Source organism: Carcharhinus amblyrhynchos, chromosome 1 (genome assembly GCF_965287045.1).
Source record: "Carcharhinus amblyrhynchos chromosome 1, sCarAmb.v2.hapA, whole genome shotgun sequence".
In the NCBI taxonomy this organism is placed as follows: Eukaryota; Metazoa; Chordata; class Chondrichthyes; order Carcharhiniformes; family Carcharhinidae; genus Carcharhinus; species Carcharhinus amblyrhynchos.
The window spans coordinates 37,298,141-37,324,820 of record NC_137324.1 but is presented as its reverse complement, the minus strand read 5'-3'; the positions used below and the strand labels follow the sequence as shown (position 1 = coordinate 37,324,820).

Here is a 26,680-nt window from a genome sequence, read left to right as displayed (position 1 = left end):
ATGTGGAGTTTTTTCAAGGAGCAGCTACTGCGAGTCCTTGATATGTATGTCCCTGTCAGGCAAGGAGGAAATGGTCGAGCAAGGGAACCGTGGTGCACTAAAAAAGTTGTTGCGCTGGTTAAAAGGAAAAAGGAGGCTTATGTCAGGATGAGACTTGAGGGCTCAGGTAGTGCACTGGAAAGCTTTAGATTGGCTAGGAGGGAGTTAAAGAGTGAGTTAAGAAGAGCTAAAAGAGGACACGAGAAGACTTTGGCTGATAGGATTAAGGAGAATCCTAAGGCGTTCTATAGATATGTTAAAAACAGAAGATTGGTTAGGGCAAGATTAGGGCCAGTTAGAGACAGCAGTGGGAAGTTATGTGTGGAACCAGAAGAGATTGGAGAGGCATTGAACCAATATTTCTCTTCGGTATTCACGCAGGGAGACATAAATGTAGCTGTAGAGAACACTGGGTTACAGGGTTGTAAACTGGATAGTATTGCAGTTGATAAGGAGGATGTGCTAGATATTCTTGAGGGTTTGAAAATAGATAAGTCCCCTGGGCCGGATGGGATTTACCCTAGGATTCTCTGGGCGGCAAGAGAGGCGATTGCAGAGCCTCTGGCTCTGATCTTCAGGTCGTCGTTGGTCACAGGTATAGTGCCAAACGATTGGAGGATAGCGAATGTTGTCCCATTGTTTAAGAAGGGGAACAGACACTTCCCCGGGAATTATAGACTGGTGAGTCTTACTTCTGTTGTGGGCAAAGCTTTAGAAAGAATTATTAGGGATAGGATTTATAGTTATTTAGAGAGTAATGTATTGATTGGAGATAGTCAGCACGGTTTTGTGAAGGGTAGGTTGTGCCTCACTAACCTTATTGAGTTTTTTGAGAAAGTGACCAAAGAGGTGGATGGGGGTAAGGCAGTTGACGTGGTATATATGGACTTTAGTAAGGCGTTTGATAAGGTGCACCATGGAAGGCTTCTGCAGAAAATGCAGATGTATGGGATTGGGGGTGATTTAGTTAATTGGATCAGGAATTGGCTAGCAGATAGGAGACAGAGGGTGGTGGTTGATGGAAAGTATTCGTCATGGAGTTCAGTTACAAGTGGTGTGCCTCAGGGATCTGTTTTGGGGCCACTGCTGTTTGAAATTTTTATAAATGATCTGGATGAGGGTATAGTTGGGTGGATCAGTAAATTTGCTGATGACACCAAAGTCGGAGGAGTGGTAGATAGTGAAGAGGGGTGTCATAGTTTACAGAGAGACTTGGACAAGTTGCAGAGCTGGGCCGAGAGGTGGCAGATGGAGTTTAATGCGGAAAAGTGTGAGGTAATTCACTTTGGCAGGAATAACAGATGTGTAGAGTATAGGGCTAACGGTAGGACTCTGAATAGTGTGGATGAACAGAGGGATCTAGGTGTATGTGTACATAGATCCCTGAAAGTTGGAAATCAAGTAGATAAGGTAGTTAGGAAGGCATACGGTGTCTTGGCGTTTATTGGTAGGGGGACTGAATTTAGGAGCCGCAACGTCATATTGCAACTGTACAAAACTCTGGTGCATCCGCACTTGGAGTATTGTGTGCAGTTCTGGTCCCCAAATTATAGAAAGGATGTGAAGGCATTGGAGAGGGTGCAGAGGAGGTTTACCAGGATGTTGCCTGGTATGGAGGGGAGGTCCTATGAGGAGAGACTGAGAGATTTGGGGTTGTTTTCGTTAGAAAGGCGGCGGCTAAGAGGGGACCTTATTGAAACATATAAGATGATTAGAGGTTTAGATAGGGTGGACAGTGATAGCCTTTTTCCTCGGATGGAGAAAGCTAACACGAGGGGGCATAGCTTTAAATTAAGGGGTGGTAGATATAGGACGGATGTCAGAGGTAGGTTCTTTACCCAGAGGGTGGTGAGGGATTGGAATGCCCTGCCTGCTGCAGTTGTAGATGCGCCTAGTTTGGGGGCATTTAAGAGATCCGTGGATAGGTTTATGGATGGAAAGGGATTGGTTTAGATTAGAGGGTCATTGCTTTTTTAATTGGTCGGCGCAATATCGTGGGCCGAAGGGCCTGTTCTGCGCTGTAATGTTCTATGTTCGAAGTAAAACATGCCAATTTCCAAAACTTTCAATATCACTCGAAAAGACAATCATTGTAAAGCATTCACAGAAACATGGCAAACATTGTGGGACAACTAATGATCATACTAACACTGCTAAATTTCAAAATTTACCTCTTCAATAGAATTTGGAACATCTGAATCTATTAGCCGAAAAAGCAAGTTCCTTAGTGGTCTACCCTGTTGTCCGAGAACAGCAGCTCCAGTTCCTCCAGCTTGAGCCAGGGACAGATGTGTGGAAAGCAACTTCAAACAAAGAAACACAAAGTGATGGTGTTCCCTGTTTTAAAAGAAAACACAAAACCCATTACTGAGACCTTTATAATTTCAAATCACAGACTTTGAAATAACAATTCTAGTATTCCATCAATCCACATTTCACCTTCAACTAAACAATATATATATGTATCCAACATATCTGAAGTGTAGACCATTATCTGTTATATTTTCATACAGCTTTCCAATTTCATGGATCTATCATGACAAAAAGAATAGGCTGGAGCCTTATTATCAATCCTTAAAGCTACATTATAGACAGAAGTGTGGAGGGGCTCAGCGATGGTAGCATAGCAGCAACATCACTAGATTAGCAATCCAGAAACTAAGGCCAATGCAGTCAGGGGTTCAAATTGCACCAGAGCAGCTGGTCAAAACTGAATTCAATTAATAAAAGTTTGGAATATAAAGCCAATCTCAGTAATAGGGGCAATGAAGCTCGCTAATTATCATATAATCCTGCCTGATTATTTAGGTAAGGGAGATCTGCTGTCCTTGCTAGTCTCGTCTATGAACCCAAAGCAATCTTAGCTGCCCTTTGAAATGGCTTACCAAACCACTCAGTTCAAGACCAATAATTGTTGGCCTTGCCAGCGATAACTACATCCCACAAAAGAATGAACAGGAAAAAATACCAAAAGAGAAACCTGGTGTTACTGATGAGACTCCTTCTTACATTATATAGGAAAAAGTTATTTTACTGGGAGGAAGGAAACTACATTAACAGACACAAGGAGGAAAATAATAACTTGAACTCTATATAAAACTTATTTCATGGAAAGAATAAGATGGAGAGATTAGCATCAGCAAAAAGATGATTCTATTCACGTATTGGCAGTGGATGAGTAAGACAGGAAATCCCACTGTCGTCTTAGTCTTATATACCAGAAAATAACGTAGGTGAGGTCATAAAAAGATAAGTTGCAAAAAGGCTTAATTACAAAGAAGTCTGACTCCTGATTAAGTGCATGTTTCTGAATTAAACAATGCCAACAAAAACTAAGGTTGAGAAACATTAAGCATGAGCTGAGAATTAGGTCTGAACAGGAGTACTAACTGAATATTCCTTGTAGTAGCATGTTCAGATGAGTGACAGGAAAAAAAGTTTGAATAACATCAATTTTAAATAGCATTACAAAGCCTGAGCGTTAAGATATTCAAAAGGATTTCAGCAAGATAGAATCCATATTGATAGAATGAAGACACAGGAAGGGAGATAGTAGTTTCTGTTGTGCATGCGAAGCCAAGCAAAGAACTGTACAGCATAGGAACAGGCCCTTCGGCCTTCCAAGCCTGCACCGATCATATTGTTTTATCTAGACCAATCATTTGTATCTCTCTATTCCCCGTTTGTTCATATGCCTATCAAGAGAAATCCTAAATGTGGCTAACATAGCTACCTCAAACACCTCACTTGGCAGCGCATTCCAAGTCTCCACCACCCTGTGTGAAAAACATTCCCCTGCACATCTCCAGTGAACCCTCCCCCCCAACATCTTAAACTTGTGCCCTCTTGTAACTGTCATTTCTGCCCTGGGAAAAAGCTTCAACTGTTCACCCTATCCACACCCCTTATAACTTTATTAACCTCTATCAGGTCACCCCTCAGCATCTGCCTTTTGCCAACTTTTATACTTGATGCCCCATTCAATGAAGGCAATCATGCTATATGCTTTCTTCACCACCTTTTCCACCTGTGCTGCCACTTTTAAGAATCTGTAATCCCAGGTCTCTCTGTGCATCTCTGCCTTTGGTGGTTCTGCCATTGATATTATAGCTCCCACTTGAATTGGATCTACCAAATGTATCACCTCGCATATGTCCAAATTAATTTCCATCTACCATTTCTCCACCTATCTATAGCCTACTGTATTCTCTGATAATCTTCATCACTATCTGCAACTCCACCAATCTTAGTATCATCTACAAACTTGCTAATCAGACCTGCTACGTTTTCTTCCAAGTCATTTATATATTACAAACAGCAGAGGTCCAGACACTGATTCCTGCGGAACACTACTAGTTGCAGACCTCCATTCTGAAAAACATCCTTCCACTGCTATTTTCTGTCTTCTATGGCCAAGGCAGTTCTGAATCCATCTAGTTAGTTCACCCCTGATCCCGTGAGATTTAATCTTTTGTACCAGCCTGCCATAAGGGACTTTGTCCAATGCTTTATTAAAGTCCATGTAGACAACATCCATAACCCTTCCTTCAATCATTTTTGTCACCTCCTCAAAAAACAATTAAATTAGGGAGACATGACCTCCCTCGTACAAAAGCATGCTATCACTAACAAGACCTTGCAGTTCCAAATGCCTATAGATCCTATTCCTAAGAATTTTCTCCGATATTTCCACTATCACTGACATCAAGCTCACTGGTCTATAATTATCCAGGTTATCCTTGCTACCCTTCTTAAATAACGGGATAACATTGGCATTCTTCCAATCCTCAGACCTCAACTGCAAGAAATCTCACAACACCAGGTTAAGTCCAACAGGTCTATTTGGTAGCAAAAGCCACTAGATCTAGATAAAAGCTAGTGGCTTTTGCTACCAAATAAACCTGGTGGACTTAACCTGGTGTTGAGAGGCTTCTTACTATGTTTACCCCAGTCCAATGCTGGCATCTCCACATCATGACCTCACGTGTGGCCAACAAAGAAACAAAAATTTCTGTTAGTGACCCAGCAATTTCATCTCTCATCTCCCTCAGTAATCTGGGAGAGATGCCGTCTGGCCTTGAGGATTTGTCTACCTTAAGTCTTTTTAATTCATTTAAGATTTCTTCCCTCCTACAAACAGGAGATTTGTAGCCAAGTCAGACATGAAATGATAAGAATAAGGCAACAATAACATTGAGCTATTTTTAATCAAAAGTAGTCCAGAATGAAAGTGTAAGTGGTAATTATCAGAATGTTATTTATAGTATATAACCAAGACATTTCCAGATCAATGTTTACATAGTCTAAAAGATCTACATAAAAAATATTTGTTATTACCTTTGAGAGAAGAAAGGTTGTGGAGGTACCTCATTGTTAATACCATCACAGTACCTATCCAAAAATGTTCGCAAATAACTAAATGTACTTTCTTCCAGATCAACACAGAAAGGCCTGTGCCAAGCTACCAGCTGTCTAAAAAGATAAGCATGAAAATAAGTAACACTTCCAATAAAAGATCAACTCTTCAGTTTATTAAGCAACAACACAGTATAAATGTTCAAATATTTTATTCACAAGAATACTGCTGATTCAAAGAAATCAGCCCATACCAGAAGTGTTTTAAGGATACCAGACTATCTTCAGTTTAATGCTTTTGTAACTAAAACCGTATTACTTATAGCAGTTATCCAAGTTACTCTGTCAACGGGAAATTGAGGAGTATATATCTAAGATTACAAATAGCCCCAAGAAAAATAGGGTGGTAAAAATAGGGCACTTTGACTTTTCCAACATTGGCTGGGACAGCCATAGTATTAAGAGCTTGGATGGGGGAACATTTGTTGTGTGTATTCAGGGGGAATTTCTTATTCAGTGTGTGGTTGGCCCGATTAGAGAGAGAGAGAGAGGGGGGGGGCGGGGGGCGGTCGGTCAAAACTTGATCTTCTCTTGGGAAATAAGGAAGGGCAGGTACCCAAAGTGTTAGTGAGGGATTACTTTGAGACCAATGACCACAATTACATTAGTTTTAAGATAGCTATAAAGAATAATAGGTTTGGCTCAAAGTTAAAATTCTAATTTGGGGCAAGGCCAATTTTAATGGTATTAGATAGGAACTTTCAAAAGTTGACTGGGGGGAGTCTGTTGGCAGGCAAAGGGATGGCTGTAAGTGGGAAGCTTTCAAAAATGTAATAACCAAGATTCAGGGTAAGCACATTCTTTTTAGAGTGAAGGGCAAGGCTGGATGACTCAGGATATTGAGACCCTGGTCAAAAAGGAGGAGGCGGCAATAATGACATGCATAGGCAGTTGGGATCAAGTGGATCCCTTGAAGTGTATAAAGGGTATTAGAGTGGAGTGAAGAAAGAAATCAGGACAAAAAGGGGACATGAGATTACTTTGACAGATGAGGCAAAGGAAAATCCAAAGAGCTTTTACAAATACATAAAGGGCAAAAGATTAACTATGGAGAAAGTAGGGCCTCTTAAGGATCAATAAGGTCATTTGTGTGCCAAGCCACAAGGGATGGGTGAGATCATAAATGAATATTTCCCATCAGTGTTTACTGTTGAGAAAGGCATGGATATTAGGGAACTTGGGGAAATAAATTGTGATGCTTTGAGGAGCATACATATTAGAGAGAAGATGGTGCTGGAAATTTTGAAGTGCATTGAGGTAGATAAATCCCCAGGACCTGAAGAAGTGTATCCTAGAGCATTGTGGAAGGCCAGGGAGGAAATTGTGGGTCCCCTAGCAGAGATATGTGAATCATCGATAGCTACAGATGAGATGCCTGAAGATTGGAGGATGGCAAATGTTGTGCCTTTGTTTCAGAAGGGCTGCAGGGAAAAGTTTGGGAACTACAGACTGATGGGCCTAATGTCAGTAGTGGGTAAGTTGTTGGAAGGTATTCTGAGAGGATCCACGGACATTTAGAGAGGCAAGGATTGATGAGAGACAGTCAGCGTGACTTTGTGAGTGGAAATTCATACCTCACGAATTTGACTGAGTTTTTTTTGAAGGGCAACCAAGAAGGCAGTGCAGTCGATGTTGTCTACACAAACTTTAGCAAGGTCTTTGACAAGGTACTACATGGTAGGTTGTTGCATAAGTTAAATATCACAGGATATCAAAGTGAGGTAGCTAATTGGATACAAAATTGGCTTGACGGCAGAAGACAGAGGGTGGTTGTAGAGGGCTGTTTTTCAAACTGGAGGCCTGTGGCATGCAGTGTCAATCAGGGATCGGTACTGAGTGCACTCCTATTTGTCATTTATATTGATGATTTGGATGAGAATTTAGGAGGATGGTTAGTAAGTTTACACATGGCACAGCATTGGTGGCATAGTGGACAGCAAAGGTGGATATCTAGGATTGCAATGGGATCTTGATCAATTGGGCCAGTGGGCCGATGAATGGCAGATGCAGTTTTAATTTAAATAAATCGAGGTGATACATTTTGGTAGATTGAACCCAATTAATGGTAGGGCATTGCGGAGAGTTATAGAACAAAGAGATATAGGAGTACAGACTGATAAGTAACTTTTGATTTGATTTATTATTGTCAATATGTATTAGTTTACAGTGAAAAGTATTGATTATTGCGTGCTATATAGACAAAGCATACTGTTCACAGAGAAGGAAACGAGAGAGTGCAGAATGTAGTGTTACAGTCATAGCCAGGGTGTACAGAAAGATCAACTTAATGCAAGGTGGTCCATTCAAAAGTCTAATGGTAGCAAGGAAGAAGCCATTCTTAAGTCGGTTGGTATGTGACCTCAGACTTTTGTATCTTTTTCTCAACAGAAGAAGGTGGAAGAGAATATACCCAGAGTAGGTGAAGTCCTTAACTATGTTGTCTGCTTTGCTCTAGACAGAGTCAATGGATGGGAGGCTGGTTTGCGTGTTGGATTGGGCTTGAAAATGGAGTCACAGGTGGACAGGGTGGTGAAGGGGACATTCAGCATGCTTGATTTCATTGGTCAAAACATTGAATACAGGAGTTGGGACGTCTTGTTGAAACTGTACAAGACACTGGTAAGGCCACACTTGGAAGACTGTGCACAGTTCTGGTCTCCCTATTATAGAAAGGATATTAAATAGAAAGAGTACAGAAAATGTTTACAAGGATGTACCAAGATTTGATGGTTTGAGTTTAAAGGAGAAGCTGGATGGATTGGGACATTTTTTTACTGAAACATAAGAGGTTTAGGAGTGATCTTATAGATGTCTATAAATAATGAGAGGCATAGATAAGATAGACAGGCAACATCATTTCCCAAAAGCAGGGAGTCTAAAACTAGTCAGCAGAGGTTCAGAGGGGTAATGTTTTCACACAAAGGAGGTGAGTGTCTGGAATGAGCTGCCAGAGATAGTAGTAGAGGCGGGTACAATTTTGTCTTTTAAAAAGCATTTAGACAGTTACATGGGTATGATTAATATAGAGGGATATGGGCCAGATGCGGGCAATTGGGACCAGCTTAATGGTAAATACTGGGCAGCGCAGCCAAGTTGGGCCAATGGGCCTGTTTCCTTGCTGCAAACCTCTGTGATGATGACTCTGCTACACTAAACACAGTAAAAAAAAACAATGTTTAGATATCTCCCTGCAGATAAGACAAATCCTGCTTACGTCAACTGGAATATGTTGACCAATAGTATGTCAAGTAATAAAAATGTTTTTATACGCAACTAAGATTGATTAAAGCATCTTACCAAAGGTGCCTGCAATAATGAGAGTTTGAATACTGGTATCCTCAATTATGCTGAACAATTTATTACTGGGCATTTTGAGTAATAAAAGAAAATGACCCTTGGGACTTAGATAACTCACTACATATCTTAAAAAAAAGTTGAGTAATTAAGTGCTAGTCGTGAAGTAGAATTGGTTAGTCAGCTTTAATTGCTGGATGAGATAAAAGTCTTGGTGAAAGTCTCCTTGTAAGCAAGATTTCTAAATAGCAATGACATCAAGGAATACAGACATAATGCAGGAAGATGATCTAGATAAGTGGCAAAGCAGGCTCAATGGGCTGAATGGTCTTTTCCTGCTCGCATGTTCCTTTCACAATGACCATGTGTCTCAAAATCAGGTAAATGGAGACTAGGACAGGCATGCCATCCCTCCATGGGTCACAAAATTTACCTAGTGGTCTCCCCAAACAGCTGAAGGCCTCCAAATATTGGTAAAATGGCAGCAGAGGCAGGAAAAGGCCATTAATTGACAACTTAAGTGGCTCAATTGGGCTCTGGATGGGAGGACGTGCACAAATTGTCCAGCCATTGCCAGAGGGGGATGGCAGCATGACCATATGCCAAATTCCCATTTCCCACACTGTTCCTATAGGCGCAGGAAAACTCAACCCATCTTGTCACCTTAGCACAAAACTCGTGTACAAGAGCCGAACAGAGAAAAGCAACAAAAACAGATCTTAAGTACGAAGGAACAAAAAAACTGCAAAGAACATCCAAAACAAGGCTGTTAGGGTACTATAGGGATGATTATCAGTAGAGTTTTCTTCTAGGCTTTTCCTACATTTATTAAGTTTTCACGTTGTAAATTCAAAAATATAATTTATGTAAGCGTCCAGAATTATAAGCATATTTTGAAACTGAAAATTGTGCTCACATTTTTTTTTACGTTATGGTTTATACAACTGTAAAGTTACTTCATTACCTATCAGTTGGTGCAGCTGTCCAAGCCAGACTGTGGGAAGTTCCTGCAGTGATTTGCTGTATCGGTATTCCCTCTAAACCAATTACTTTCTTTGGTTTGGCAATTGGAGTTGATGTGTGCCCCTGTCCACACTGGCCCATTGCATTATTACCCCAAGCATACACTTCATTATCTATTAGAATAAGTACAAAGAGATATTCTGTTACAAACTACAGTTATAGATTGTATAAAGGGGCAGCTTAAATGTCTTTGTGCCCTCTGAGTAAGGTATTGGAGTCTGGGCAGGCATGCCAGCCCTCCACAGGTCAGAATTTGGTCGCACTGGCTTTTACCATCATGATCGTCATTCTGCACCAATCCCACTTATCACTTGCTTATCACTTCAGGCCTCAGTGAGCACTGGCCCCAGTCCTTCAATCCATCTAATTAAAAAAAACCTTAAATCTCCAATGTTCTCACCCGTTCTTATTACTGTAACCTCTTACAATGTTATCCCCACCAAAACACTCAACTCTTGTGCGCATTCCACGCCTCCATCCTATTATTAATAGATATAACTTTAATCACGCAAGTTCTGTTCTCTAAAACACCCTCTCTAAACCCCTCTGTGTGTCCACTTCCCTCTCCTGCCTCAGAGCTACCACTTTTACTGATCCCTTGGTCTCTTCTTCTGATAAAATATCTTCTGTTCTCCCCGCGGAGATTTTCTCAAGGGGCTACTTTTAGGTTTCCTCTGGCTCCATTTTCACTGATTTTCACATTTCCATGTCACACTATCTGTAACCCCCGTGACTTGCCTGGGTTTGCAAAACCTCACTTACTGTACTGTCTGGAGGCAATACACATCTCTTTAACCTGTGATCAATGCTCCTTCCACACACATTGTCAGCCACTTCAGGACTTGAACAGCAGGTTAGGTGTAAAGATTCGCATTCTAATCAGTAATCTCTAAACTGTCTGTGCTTTGTATGCTCTGTCTGAGGCCAGGACTCTTCATTCACCTGACAAAGGGGCTAACCCAAAAGCTTGTGAGTTTACTATCAAATAAATAGGTTGGACTAAAACCTGGTGTTGTCAGACTTTTTACTCCATTTTCACTCTAACTCCTTTATTAGATAACGCAATCACACAGTATCATTACTTTCGTAGTTGAGACTTTTTTCAGCGTTCCCACGTTTCGATTGATAAAGTACTACATGTACCAAAGACAATACATTATGGCCAGAATCTTACCTTCCTTCAGGCAGGTGGGATTTTCTGGTCCTGCTGCAGTGAACAGATCTGGCTAAACGCCAAATTCTTCGTCTTCGCTGCAGCAGGAGTGGGGCGTGAACAGCCGATAAGATCGCACCCTATATCATTTAAATCTGGAATCTGCTGAAACTCTTATTCATGTCTTCATTACCTCTAAGCTCAATTATTCCCACACCCTCCCAGCTGGTTTCCTACATTATAATCTTAAAGTGATCCAAAACTCTGCACCCTTTGTCTTAACTTGCATAAAGTTTCATTCCACTATCACCCTTGTGCTCAATGTTGGCTCCCAATCAAGCAAACTGTTTTGATTTTAAAATTCTCATCCATGGTTTCAAATCTGTGACCTTGCCCCCTTGGAATCGCATATTCAAGGGCAAATTTTCCATGGCCTCCATGTATTTTGAACCCTGTTCCTTCACCATATGTTGCTAAGTGGCTATTTTTTGATTCCACGAATTAAAAGCTTTGTTATATTAAAGATACCATACAAATGTGGGTTGTTGTTGTTGCTGACTGAACTAATGAAAAAAACGTGCAACCCGTTGCCCTGATGTAATATTCCGCTTTGGAAATTCATCTTCCAAAGACCACTGTCTGGATTTATCTGTCAATTCAATGCGGCCCACGGATATGCCATTTGCTGATCCTCCTTTACCTGTCACATGCCTTCTAACCAGTTTTATATTTTACACATTTTCTGCTCATTTGGATATATTTTGGGACTCACTCAATTTCTGTCTTGAGGAAAATACTTTAATTATAAGATTTGTGTGAGGAGATGTTCATATGTTACCTACAGCAGCAGTACTTTTTAAAGATTAATTCACACGATGTGGACATCATTTGCAGCTCATTTCTAATTGCCCATCAGAAAGTAATGATGAGCTGCTTTCAAGAATCACTGTAGGCCATGTGATGATGGATGTACTCCCACCATGCTGTTAGAGACTTCCAAGATTTTCACCCAAATAAAAAGAAGAAGCAACAATATATTTCCCAGTCAGAATGATGTGTGACTTTGGTAGGTAGTGGTATTCCATGCTACTCTTGCCCTTCTACCTGCCACTCCTGCCCTTCCAGGTAGTCCAGATCACAAGTTTAAAAGAGGTGCTGAAGAAGCCTTGTTAAATTACAGATGTGCATCTCATACATGGTACACACTGCAGCCACACGGTGGTGGGGGTGGGTCAAATGGGCTGTTTTATCCTGGATGATGTTGAGCTCCTTCACTATTGTTGGAGTTGCACTCATTCAGACAAGTGGCAAGCATTCCATCACACTCCTAACCTGTTTCTTTAGAACTTTGAGACAAATTCACTGTTTTTCATATAACGCAGTGATTTACCATAAGGCTACTTCAGGCTGGTGGGAGGGAACCAATCATGGAGAGAAGAACAACAGAAGAAAGATATTTTTTCAAGGGAAAAAAGGACACATTTTAGCCGCCTATTTGCGGTCAACCATGTGCAAAGGTCTGAGCTGCCTGTTTGCATTCATGACCATAAGTATAAGAAAATAACTTTAAAATGGAAATAAAGAATAACTAAAGTTTTAATGTAAACATCAAAATCAAAATTCACATGTACTATTAATCACTAATAGACAAAAAATAGATATGTGCACCATTTCCTTGAATAGGAATTGTATGTCTTTTTTCTTCTCAAAATTCATATGATCATATCTGTCCATACTGTGTCCCAATTAAATTTGATATCACATGAGAAATAAATACATTAAGTAAACTGGAAAATGCTTCATGTTTGGATGGGTGATCTCACTTAAATTCATTCCCCAATATCACAGGCATACGGTTACAAAGAAATTGCTTTGTGAAAGCTCATTGGGTTAGCCCAACCAGGCCACACTGATGTCTCTCCTCCATACTACGAATAGTCCTAATTTTATGTAACCACCTTGTTTTCTTCAGGCTGTACCCACTTATCCTTTGATCACGCCTAACCTATTCTTAAATTTTTCACATTGTGTCTGATCTGGAATTCAAATTTTCATTTGATATTTGCGATTATCACTCATGCAATTCTTGTAGGGATGTTTTTCAGAATTCCGGAGTATAACTGTGGCCTAATTTGTAACTCACCATGGGTTAGAGCCAAGCAGTGACTATCTCCACAAGAAATATCAATGATTTTTGTTGAATTCAGTTCCTCAACGAGTCGTGGTCTAAGAGCCGTGGTTTCTGAAGAACCACTTCCCAGACAAGAGCCACAGCCCCAAGCAAATACCTACAGCAAGAGAAAAACATAAGTTAGCCTAGAGTTGAACTAATACCCTGCAGTACATATAATGCTTTGAGTATAGACAATCCACATCATTTTTGACAAAGCTAATCTTTTAAAAAATGTTTAATTTGAATTTTTGGTTACTTTTTAAAAAAAGTTAAGTAGCTGCATAAAAATACAATTACAATAATACGAGGGTATGAACAGCTGACAGTGCCATAAATAACGGCAGAATGGTCCAATTGCCCAACCAAATCCATTAATCATCTTTATGATTCTAAATGAGAAGGAATTGAGTGGTTACGGTACAGGATGGCATTCCATCCCATTGTGCCCATGCTAGCTCTCCACAACAACTCTTCTAGTCCCACACTGCCACCTTTTTCTTATGGTCTTACAAATGGTTTCTCGTCAGATAATTATCCAATTCCTTTTCAAAAGCCATAATGGAATCTGCCTACACCACATTGTCAAGCAGTGTGTCATAACCATTTGCTGCACAAAAATGTTTCTCTTTATGTTGCTTTTGATTCTTTTGCCACTCATCCATGTTTTCAGGTCTTGACCCTTCTATTAATAGAGAAGTTAATCCATTTCTGTTCTGTCCAGATGCCTCATTCTACTCTACCTGTTATCAACATTTTCTTCTCAAAAGGAGAAAAGTCACAGTTTCTCCAATCTATCCTTGTAACTCCCTGTGAATTTTTCTGCACACTCTCTCCTGCCAAAATGCTTCCAAAAATGTGGTGCTCAGAAATAACATAATACCCCATTTAAGGCTGAATCAGAGTTTTATCAAGGTTCACTATTAGCTCCTTCCTCTTGTCAGTCCACAATGGAAGCAGGACATCTCAGAATGATGAAGCCAGACACTTGGTTGCATGACATTGAGATGCCTCCTCTGACCACTCCTTGCAAACTGCAAGGTTTTCAGACAACATGAAACCCACAAGGTCATGCGTCCTTGCTTATGAGGAGCCCTGTTCTGGCTCAGTACATACTTGCTTCTATCCCATTGCTCCTCTGCGCAATGTTGTGGCCTTCAGAAATCACTAATTGGAAGCATCAGTATAACTTGAAGGGCTGTAAACATGTGCCCTATGCAGAGTCTCATATCAAGACCCCATTGAGAGATAATGGAGTTTGAGAACACATGAGCCTTCTGTAGGTATGATCATCTTGTCCCTTAAACATCACACTTCATCTCTCAAGAATGCAGAGATGCGGAATACCTCTGCCTCAATGGTGCAGAGCCAATAAAGTACATCACGGGGCTGTGCATTGCATGGGTTTGAGTTTCTTGTAGCAACCACACTTTACATTAAGGTGCAGGCAAAACAGACATGGAGAGCAAAGTTGAAACAAGACATCTGCTGTGGTCAGATGATAACACATTGCACAGAAGAGGTGCCCAGGACACAAGCAATTGCCATTGGTGGCTCAAGGTTTCACACAAAAGCCAATTTACATCAACTCTGCTCATACATAGGAGGCATAGACAAGGAGACATGAAATAATTGCCAGTGTATTTAAATGTGTGAACATTATATACAAGTGGTTAACACCCTTGCTACATAGTGTAACTACATCATTTTTATCATTCATAAACAAATTTCTGTGAAATTAGCTTTCCTCTTCTGTTGGCTCTACCTATATTGAGCGGCACGGTGGCTAGCACAACACCAGGGACCCGGGTTCCATTCTGGCCTCGGTCACTGTGTGGAGTTTGCACATTGTCCAAGCATCTGTGCGGGTTTCCTCCAGGTGTTTCAGTTTCCTCCCACAGTCCAAAGATGTGCGGGTTAGATGGATTGGCCGCGTTAAATTGACCCTTAGTGTCAGTGGGATTAGCAGGGTAAATATTTGGGAATAGGGCCAGGGTGGGATCGTTGTCAGTGCAGGCTCAGTGGGCCAAATGACCTCTTTCTGCACTGTAGGGATTCTATGATTCCATTCCATGATAGTGATTCTCAACAGATTTTGCTATTTCATCATCTATTGATATCCACACAATTAAGTGAGCAATCACTAAGTCATTCCTTATTCACAATCAGTTGTCCCCTACCTGTCCAGCAGAAGTCAATGCAAGTGAAGACTGGCTTCCAGCACACACCTTCCGAATGTAGAGTCCTTGCAAACATTCAATTACCTTTGGTCTGTACACTCGGTTAGTTTCCCCATGACCAAGTTTACCTAAGTTTACAGAATTATACCAATTAGAATACGAATCAGGAAATGAAATTCCAACATAACATCAAGTATATCAAATAATTTTTTGCGCTTATTTCTGAGCAACCCTCTAGCTTTGTTCACATTTTTAACATTTGAAATCACACACAGTATTAATTTTAAATGTATAGTACCTCTGGGAGCTGGGCAGAGCAAGAATTCTTCCTACAAGTAAAATGGTACATTTTGTTGAACAAGCTATCCATTAAATTCGTTCACCATGGTGGCTAACTGAGACTAAATTTGTGAAATGAAAACTGCCTTAGTAGAACCCAGGCAGGGGTTCATCTGGGTGCTCCAGTTTCCTCTGACAGTCCAAAAGACGTGCTGGGTAGATTCATTGGCCATGCTAAATTCTCCCTCAGTGTACCGAACAGATGCCGGAATGTGACAACTAGGGAATTTCTCAGCACTGTTAACGTAAGCCTGCTTGTGGCACTGATCAACAAAATAATAAACTATTTTTAATATACATCTACATATAAATACATAAAGCAACGATGATAAGCACAAGCAGTTGGTTTTTTCGAGATCATGCCCACATACCTTCTCCCCAGCTAAATGTAGGTGGGGAGTGCCTGCCTATGGAAGAACTGCCATTTAACTGTCAATTAATTGATCATTAATAGGCTGCAGGTGGAATTTCCTTAAAGATAGTGCTGAGGATTGAGCACAATACTCCAGCTAGGAACTAACTGGTGATTTGAAAACGTCCAGCAAAACCTCCTTTGTGTAGCATTCCATACCTTTACCTTTAAAGCCAAGGAAGTGTTAGGGGTAGCACAATAGGGGTAGCAGTGCTGCCTCACAGCACAGGGATTCGGTTTAGATTCCCAGCTTGGGTCACTGTCTTTGTGGAGTTTGCACATTCTCCCCGTATCTGCATGGATTTCCTCCAGGTATTCCAGTTTTCTCCCACAATCCAAAGATGTGGCCATGCAAAATTGCCCTCCAGAGTCAGGGGGACTAGACACGGTTAATGTATGGGGTTAATGGGATAGGGCCTGGGTTGGATTGTGGTCAGTGCAGACTCGATGAACCGAATGTCCTCCTTCTACACTGTATGATTCTGTGATCAATGATCCAATCTGTATTTTAAATAGTCTCCTCAACTTCTCCAGCAACCTTCAGAAGTATTTAGGAACTTACGTGCACAAGTTAGAAATGTTCCAACATTTTAACTAAACAGTGAAGGTGGATTTAGCTTACCATTGTCTCCCCCTCCAAACGACCACACCGTCCGTCCATCCTGAGACACAGCAATAGTATGGGAGCTGCCACAAGCTACTTGACCAACACTACTGATATCCTTTACAAGAGTTGGTAAATTACGACTATGACTGTCACTGTGTCCTAAAGTTTACAAGAAACAAGCAAATTATTTACCACCAGGCTATGCTGCATTGACAGACATATTCTGCAATTGAAAATTTAACAAATTTAAAATCAAAAAACGTGCTTTGAGAAAATGGCAAACATTTCCACATTAGCAAATATAACTTATTTTAATTCAACAAAAAAAAGCCCAGCACACTGGAATATGAATGGACAGCAACACACGGATTCAAGTCAGCTAATTCTCCCAAGATGCTGAATTCCTTAATCACATCACTCTGGCTTTTTCCAACAGGAAGCACAGTCTTCCAACTTCAGGAGAGGAACTAAATACTAACAGCAGAAATCAAAAGACTATTCTCACTCTGATTCTGTAGAACTAATTTTAATTCTGTGCAAGTGAATGAACATAAGAACTAGGAGCAGAAGCAGGCCATCTGGCCCCTCGAGCCTGCCTTCATTTAATAAGATTATGGCTGGTCTTTTTGTGGACTCAAATCCACTTACCCGCCTGCTCACCATAGCCCTTAATTCCTTTACTGTTCAAAAATTTATCTATCTTTGCCTTAAAAACATTCAATGAGGTAGCCTTAACTGCTTCACTGGGCAGGGAATTCCAGATTCACAAACCTTTGTGTGAAGAAGTTCCTCCTCAACTCGATCCTAAATCTGCCTCCTCTTATTTTGAGATCATGCCCCCTAATTTCAGTTGCACCTGCCAGTGGAAACAACTTCCCTGCTTCTATCTTATTCCCTTCATAATCTATTTGCCTTCTTAATTACCTGCTGCACCTGCAAACCAACTCCTCGAGATTCCTGCACAAGGACACCCAGCTCTCTCTGCACAGCAGCATGTTGTAATTTTTTACCATTTAAATAATAGTCTGTTTTTCCTACCAAAACAGATGACCTCACATTTACCAACACCATATTCCATTTGCCAGACCCAGAATGGATTTTAAGCAAGTTAAAATATTGCTCTATATGCTTAATTCTGAACATTACTGATGGCAGTTCCTCGATTTAATTATTTGTTGCATATTAAAATTTTAATGGGTTGCAACATTTCATTTCAAACTAGACTCCAAAGTCTGCTGCAAAATCAATTATAATAAAACTTGTTATTTAGTAGCAGAATCCTGTTCAATTTAGATGCACTAAATATCACATTATATACAGAATCAATAGTATTTAAAATATCTGGAAATTCCACATGCAGTTGTAAGCTAAGCCACACAGTAAAACTAATGAGCAACCCAAATCTTTGAATCTGAATGATGTTAGCAACTATGTTGGTACAGAAAAGTCAAGTAATTGTGGGTCGGTACACAGTGCTTGAGACCCAGGTTCGATTCCTTGTTTGGGTCACTGTCTGAGTGGAGTTTGCACATTCTCCCTGTAACTGTATGGATTTTCTCTGGGTGCTCCGGTTTCCTCCCACAAAAGATGTGTTAGGTGCATTGGCCATGCTAAATTCTCCCTCAGTGCACGAACAGGTGTCAGAGTGTGGCAACTAGGGAATTTTCACAGCAACTTGATTGTAGTGTTAATGTAAGCCTACTCATGACTAATAAAGACATTTTAACTTTAAGTAGATAAATATTAATATTCATCAGTAAATTCAATTAAAAAATACATAATGGCCAGCACAACTACCTGAATGACTTCCTCATACTATCCTAGCAAATTTTCTTTAGTTTTATAGTTGAAGTCCATGGAATTGAAGCACATCATTAACCCATTTCCTTCAAACAAAAGAGGTTCAACTATGACCTAACTGAAGTGTAGAAAATAAGGAGGGGCCTAGATAGGGTGGATAGGAAAGACGTATTTCCCTTAGCTTGGAGGTCAATGACCCAGAGCATAGATCAGGTGAATGCGCTGTAAACCTCATGTCACTGGGGGTGGGGGTCTTTAATTATATTGAAATATACATAAATATGTTGTATTTGTGTTCACGCCCATTAGACCAGAGATTTTCATGATTTCCGGGTTTTGCCAGATCTTGAGCCCCCATTTGCTGATCCTACAGATGGAAAGCATGGACTCAAGATCGCCCCCTATACTACACCTGACAGAAATGTTGAAAAGATCTCAATACAAACACAAGAAGATGATTCAAGTACTTACTATTCCTTTTCCCTACCAATGTCTTCACATACAAATTAATACAATAAAACAATTTACAATACTGAATGTAAGTATGAAGTGTATGTGAATTAACAGGTGAAATGTAGTCAGATAAACCATCTTTCAAAATAAACAATGGATGCGACCAACGCACATTCTGTGGATTTTTCAACAATTCACACAATGTTGTCTTTCTCACAAGAATTTTCAAGCTCCACTTTTAAAAATAGTGCTTTGGAATTCTCTTCCAATGTCGTTTCCACAAGGATCCATCTCCAGAGTTCACTCTCACTTTGAGATTTCTTTCCCCTGGATTTTCAAGTATACTCAAACTTCACCCTTCAAGCTCAATTTCAATCTTTGGCCATGCCAGCAGAACATCATGCTCCAAAAAGCCTGCAGTAAGAAGTCACCAATCTTAGGCTGCTTCCTAGGAACTTCAGGGCCTTTCTTAACATCACCTCAGTTCAAATCTGCTTCTCGTGGCTCTCACTTTAACTCGGAGTCTTTTGCTCTGTTCCAGGCTTATAACTGGGACCTCTTTCTGATTGCTGTCTTTGTCTCTACCTGGAGCTTTCTTCTGGGACCTCTTTCTGATGGTTGCTGTCTTTGTCCCTGCCTGGAATGTTCCTCTGGGGCCTTTTCCGATAGCTGTCATTGTCCCTGCTGGAAACTTACTTCTGGAACCTCCTCCTGCCTCCTTCTCCATGTCCTGCTCCGTTGGACATCTTGCTCCAGTTCAGGTCACCTGATTTGCAGTTTCATACTGTTTCACTTTTTTTTCTCTTAGAAGGTGAGAGCATGTAGAAATTTATTCCCTGAAGAGTAGTGGAGGCAGGTTCATTGAATATTTTTAAAGGTAAAGAAAGATAAGTTCTTGACCAACAAGACAGTCAAAGGGCACTGGGATAGATGGGAATGTGGAGTTGAGATCACAATTAGATCAACCATGATGTTATTGAATGACACAGCAGGTTTGAGGGGCTAATTGGTCTATTCCTGCTTCTTATTCACACATATAGTTGCCTCAATGCTATGATGTGGAGATGTCAGCGTTGGACTGGGGTAAGCATAGTAAGAAGTCACACAACACCAGGTTAAAGTCCAACAGGTTTATTTGGTAGCACAAGCCACAAGCTTTCAGAATGCTGCTCCTTCATCAGGTGAACATAGAACATAGAACATAGAACATTACAGCGCAGAACAGGCCCTTCGGCCCACGATGTTGCGCCGACCAGCTCTTTAAAAAAAAACAACACTAACCCACTAATCTAAACCAATCCCATTTCGTCCATAAACCTATCCACAGATCTCTTAAACGCCCCCAAACTAGGCGCATTTACAACTGCAGCTGGCAGGGCATTCCAGTTCCTCACCACCCTCTGGGTAAAGAACCTACCCCTGACATCAGTCCTATAACTACCCCCCCTTAATTTAAAGCCGTGCCCCCTCGTGCTAGCTTTCTCCATCCTAGGAAAAAGGCTATCACTATCCACCCTGTCTAAACCTCTAATCATCTTATATGTTTCAATAAGGTCCCCTCTTAGCTGCCTTCTTTCCAGCGAAAACAACCCCAAATCTCTCAGTCTCTCCTCATAGGATCTCCCCTCCATACCAGGTGAGTGGGAGTTCTGTTCACAAAGAAGGCATATAAAGACATATTGTCTGTATCTTTAAGACTTGATTACCTGCAAAGACTTGCATTCCAACCATTATTTTATAAACTGAGTTTGTATCTTTATATGCCCTATTTGTGAACAGAACTCCCACTCACCTGATAAAGGAGTAGCACTCTGAAAGCTTGTAGCTTGTGCTACCAAATTAACCTGTTGGACTTTAACCTGGTGTTGAGACTTTTTACTGCTTCAATGCTGACAGGGCAATGGGGGAAAACAGATGACAAATGCTGAAGTAAAAGCAAAATGCTGCAAATCCTGGAAGTATGAAATAAAAACAGAAAAATACTGGAAAAACTCCAAAGGTCTGGATCCATCCATGGAGAGGAACAGAGATAACATTTTGGGTGTAACATGACTCTTTCCAACCTCATCAGTTCTGATGAAGTCATATTAGACAAGAAATAGTGTTTGCCAGTACTATCCACTTCTCAATAAAAAAAGTAATTCTCTATAAACAACATGTCAATAATTTTCATGTAATAAATCAGTATACATTTTTGTTAACTTGCAGGCTACTCAAATGTCCTCAGATATTCATCAGAAAAATTCTAAGTATCTGAACAGAGACTGTCCTCTGTCTGGCTGAAAACTGGGCATTTAATTTTGATTTTTTTTACACAAGGATTGATAGCTTTTCATCACATTGCACAGCAATAACTAAGTGAACTTTCCAGGATGCAGTAAGTACTCACCAAGTCTACCAAAGTCTCCCTCTCCCCAAGTATAAAGCTCTCCATCAGATGTAACTGACGCACTATGTCTGTATCCTGCTGACACACAGACCACAATCTATGATAGAAAAGTCATATGCATTATTAATAGCTGCCTTGTTCCAATTAGGCTGTCATGCATATCAATATTTTTAATAAATATAATCATGTACCATAATTAAATCACTTTAAACTGTCATGGGAATCACAACGATATCACTTGATAATCAAGCTAGTAAAATAGGGCTTATTTTTCTGGCCTCATCGGTGAGGGTGAACAGCCAGAGGTCTTTTTCTATATCAGTACCAATGACATAGGTGGAGAAAGGAACGAGGTCTTACAGGCAGACTTGAGGGGCTAAGGAAGAGTAATTAAAGCAGAACCATAAAAGTAGCAAACTCTAAGTGCTGGGCATTAATGAGTATCAAAAAGGATAGAGCAGATGAACTTGTGGCTGGAAAAATAGTGCAGGAAGGCAGGTTTCAGACTATTGAAACCTGTTCTGAGATTGGTGGTATCTGTAAAGACTGGATGGATTGCACCACAATAAGGCTGGGCCCAGCGTCCTTAAGGACAGGCTTGCTAGTGTTGGGAAGGCTTTAATCAAATTTGTCAGATGGATGGGGACCAGGATTTGGCATTACAAAGGATAAACAAGATGCACAAATGATTGGGAGAGAGCTAAGAATAGAGAAAGAAATAGTAAGGTGAGGTCAGACTAAGGGACAATACAAGAAATAATAATACATCTAAATTATATCTACCATGCAAATTTGTAAACACAGACTATGATAATTAAAGTTGATAAACAGCAGGTGCAAATACAGGAATACAAGATTATGGTGATAATGGAGATCTGGTTCAAAAAGGAAGAACTGAATTCTGGATATTTCAGGATGCAAGGTTTTCAGGAAATATAGGAAAAGAAAGAAGGAAGGAAAAATGATAGTATTAATTAAGGATAATATGACAGTGCTGGGGAAAGCAATGTTCTGGAAGGATCAGGGCAGAATCAATTTGGTTCGAGTTAAGGAACAGTAGATGTGGCACAACACTACTGAATGCAATCTATAAACCACCAATTAGTGGGAAAGATATAGAGGAACATACAAAACCTATAGAGTAGCGATTATGGGGACCTTCAGATTATCCTAATATAAACTGAATAATAGCATAAAGGACAGAGATGGGAAAGGGTTTCTGAAATGTACTCAGGAGCATTTTCTACATCACTGTTTCCAGTCCAACTGGGAAACAGGAATTGCCAGATCAGGTTACAGGGAATGAGGTGAGTGAGGCAGACCAAGTGTCAGAGGATCAAGTGTCAGAGGATCAACTGTCAGTAGGGGCACATTTAGGGAACAGAGGTCACAGGATCATAAGATTTAAACAAAGAAAATAGGTGCAGGAGTGGTCCATTCGGCCCTTTGAGCCTGCACCATCATTCATTATGATCATGGCTAATCATGCACTTTCTGTATCCCACTCCCACCTTTTCTCCATACCCCTTGATCCCTTCAGCCACAAGGGCCACACCCAGCACCCCCTTGAACATATCTAACGAATTAGCCCCAACAGCTTTCTGTGGTAGAGAATTCCACAGGTTCACAACTCAGTGAAAAAGTTCTTCCTCATCTCAGTTCTTAGTGGCTTACCCCTTATTCTTAGACTATGACCCCCTAGTTCTGCACTTACCCAACTCGGGAACATTCTAATCTTTCCAATCCCATCAAGATTTTATACGTTTCTATTAGATCCCCTTTCATTCCTCTAAATTCCAGTGAGTACAAGCCCGGCTGATCCAGTCTCTCTTCATATGTCAGTCCTGCCATTCCAAGAATCAGTCTGATGACCTTTGCTGAACTCCCCAAATAGCAAGAATGTCCTTCCTCGGATTAGGAGATCAAAACGGCACACAACACTCAAGATGTGGCCTCACCAAGGGCCCTATATAACTGCAGCAAAACATCCTTACTCCTATACACAAATCCTCCTGCTATGAAGGTTAATAATGCCATTAGCTTTCCTTACCACCTGCTGTATCTGCATGCCCTTAGCGACTGTTCCACCATGATACCCAGGTCACATTGCACTTCTCCTTTTCCTAAGCTGCCATTATTCAGATAATAATCTCCCTCCCTGTTTTTGGCACCAAAGTGGATAACCTCACATTTGTCCACATTATATTGCATTTGCCAAGTACTTGCCCACTCAGCCAACCTGTCCAAATCACCCTGCGGCCTCTTAGCATTCTCCTCATAGCACACACTGCTACACAGTGTTGTCTGCAAATTTGGAGATATTGCATTCAATTCCTTTGTCCAAATTACTAATGTATATTGTGAACAGTTGGGATCCCAGCACTGAATGCTCTGGTACCCCACTAGTCACTGCCTGCCACTCGGAAAAGGAGCCATTTATACTCACTCTCTGCTTCCTGTCTGCCTACCAGTTCTCTATCCACAATAATACTTTACCCCCAACATCATGAGCTATCATTTTGCTCACTCATCTCTTGTATGGCATCTTGTCAAAAGCCTTTTGAAAGTCCAGATACAACATCCACTGGTTCACCCATGTCCTCTCTACTGGTCAAATCTTGTGGAATTTTTTTGAGGATATATCAAGTATGATTTCCCTTCAGTGAATCCATGCTGACGTGGACCAATCCTGTCACCGCTTTCCAATTGCTCAGTTACTACATCCTGAATTATTGACTCCAGCATTTTCCCCACCATTGATGTCAGGCTAATCAGTCTATTATTTCCCGTTTTCTCTCTCCCTCCTTTTTCATTAGCTACCCTCCAATCCATTGGAACTCTTCCGGAGTCTATGGAAGGCTGGAAGATGATCATAATGCATCCACTATTTCTAGGGCCTCTGCCTTGAGTACTCTGGAATGCAGAGCATCAGGCCCTGGGACTTATCAGGATTTAATCCCAGCAATTTCTCCAATACAACTTTCAGACTACTAATGATTTCCATCAGTTCCAACTTCATGCTAGACCCTCTGTCCCTTAGTATTTCTGGAAGATTATTTGTGTCCTCCTTTGTAAAAGGCAGATCAAAAGTATTTGTTCAGCTGGTATGCCATCTCTTTGCTGCCCATTATGAATTCACCCAATTTTAAACAGTAAGGGATCTATATTTGTCTTCATCAGTCTTTTCCTCTTCATATACCTAGAGAAGCTTTTTGCAGTTTTTAATGTTTCCTGCAAGCCTACGCTCGTATTCTATTTTTCCCTCTGAATTAACCCTTTGTTCTCCTCTGCTGGATTTTAAATTTCTCCAAGTCCTCAGGTTTGCTGCTTTTTTGGGCCAATTTACATGCTTTCTCTTTGGCTTTAACATTATCCCTAATTTCCCATGTTAACCATGGATGAGCAAGATTCCCAGCTTTACTCTTTCACGAGACAGGGATGTACAGTTCAAGTTCATCCATGTGGTCTTTAAATGTTTGCCTAGCCGCTGACAATCCCTTAAGTATCCTTTGCTAGCTTATCCTAGCTAATGTATGTCTCATATCATCAAAGCTGGCTTTCTTCAAGTTCAGGAATCTAGTCTCACACATAACTGTGTCACTCTCCATCTGAATGAAGAATTCAACCATATTATGGCCAAAGGATCTCAGACCACAAGGTTGCTGATTAATCCTGTCACATTACACAATACCCAGTCTAGGATGACCTGCTCTTTAGTTGATTCCTCAACACTTTTTTTATTCATTCTGGTCATGGGTGGGCATCGCTAGCTGGCCAGCATTTATTGCCCATCCTTAGTTACCCTGGCAGTTGAGAGTCAGCCACATCGCTGTGGCTCTGGAGTCACATATAGGCCAGACCAGGTAAGGACATTAGCAAACCAGACGGGTTTTTCTAACAATCATTTCATGGTCATCAGTAGATACTTAATTCCAGATTATTGGCTGGGAAAATCATCCCTTATACATGCCAAGAAATCCTCCTCCATCACATCGCTACCAGTTTGGTGAGCCCAATCAACATGCAGATTGAAGTCACCACGGTAACATCTGTACCCTTACTGATTGATGCCATTCCCAAACTCACTACTACCGTTCGTGGTTTGTACACAACTCCCAGTAGCAGTTTTTTATCCTTTGGTGTTCCACTGCTCCACCCATCCAGATTCCACATTGTCCATGCTAATGCCCTTCCTTACTATTGCATCAATCTCCTCTTTATTCGGCATCACTATGCCCACCCCTCCTTTCCTTTCTGTCTATCTTTCCTGAATACCCCTAAATGTTGAGTTCCCATCCCTAGTCACCCTGGAGCCAGGTCTCCATGATCCCAATTACATCACATCAGTTAATGACGATCTGCGCAGTTAATTCATCCACCTTATTACAAATGTTCCTCGCATTGAGACACAGAGACTTCAGGCCCTTTTTTGGAATTTATTGCCCTCTTAGAAATATGGTGCAATATGACCCTTTTTGATTTTTGTCTGGTTTCTCTAACTAAAGAGAAGGATAAAAAGTAATGAGAGTAAAATACAGAACTGCTGCAGTGCCAAATTCAATGGGTTGAGAATGATTTGTCCTGTGTAAATTAAAGACCAGGCAAAACTGTGACAGAACAATGGGCTGCCTTTAAAGAGAAGACAGTTTGGGTACCTTGCCAACAAGACGGACACGTAAAGCAACCAAAGCCAGAGCTCCGTGGATGATTACAGATTAAGATAAAAGGAGAAAAAGGGTATGTAAGACAGATGCTAGGTAGATAATACATACAAGAACCAGGCTGAATATGGAGAATTCAGAGGGGAAATGAAAAAGGAAATACGAGAGGCAAAGAGAGAATCTAAGAGGTTGGCAAATAATATTAAAGGGGCAGTAGCACTGAATACACAAAGTTGACTAAGTGAGAGGAAACAAATTAATGGGGAACAATTATTTCTCAGGCTGGAAGAAGGCTTACAGTGGGCTCCGCATGAGTCAACGTTAGGCCCACTGTTTTTCTGATCTATTACTTATATTACTTGCACTTGGGTGTAAAAGCTACAATTTTCTAAATCTGTGGATGCTACAGCATTTGGTAGTACTGTTAATTGTGAGGAGGGTAGTGATAGACTTCTAAAGGAGATAACTAGGCTGGTGGAAAGGACAAGATTCGTGGCAGATGAAACTTAATGCAGAAAAGTGTGAAGATACACACTTTGATTGGACAAATAAGGAGAGATAGAACAAAATAATACAGAATTTACAATTCTAAAGTGGGTACAGCAACAAAACGACCTTTGGGTGTTCACGCAAAAATTGTCAAATGTGTAGGGAAGGATGAGGAAAAGACATACAAGATCCTACATTTTAAAATTAGAAACAAAATTAAAATGCATCCCATACGGATGCATGGGATTGAGGGCGA

At 40.7% G+C, this 26,680-nt stretch overlaps 1 protein-coding gene across 7 annotated transcripts in view; it reads right to left on the bottom strand.

Moving 5' to 3' along the window:
- Positions 1-26,680, bottom strand: part of LOC145356518 (putative E3 ubiquitin-protein ligase HERC1) — a 296,484-nt gene that overhangs the window by 216,805 nt on the left and 52,999 nt on the right. For all 7 annotated transcript variants that reach the window (XM_080209293.1, XM_080209754.1, XM_080209365.1 and 4 more), the window contains exons 6-12: positions 21,275-21,371; positions 16,648-16,791; positions 15,275-15,402; positions 13,068-13,212; positions 9,713-9,884; positions 5,377-5,511; positions 2,211-2,376 (exon numbers count right to left, since the gene is read on the bottom strand). In XM_080209293.1, the coding sequence (XP_080065419.1) occupies positions 2,211-2,376; positions 5,377-5,511; positions 9,713-9,884; positions 13,068-13,212; positions 15,275-15,402; positions 16,648-16,791; positions 21,275-21,371 (987 nt within the window). The remainder of the gene's footprint in view (positions 1-2,210; positions 2,377-5,376; positions 5,512-9,712; positions 9,885-13,067; positions 13,213-15,274; positions 15,403-16,647; positions 16,792-21,274; positions 21,372-26,680) is intronic.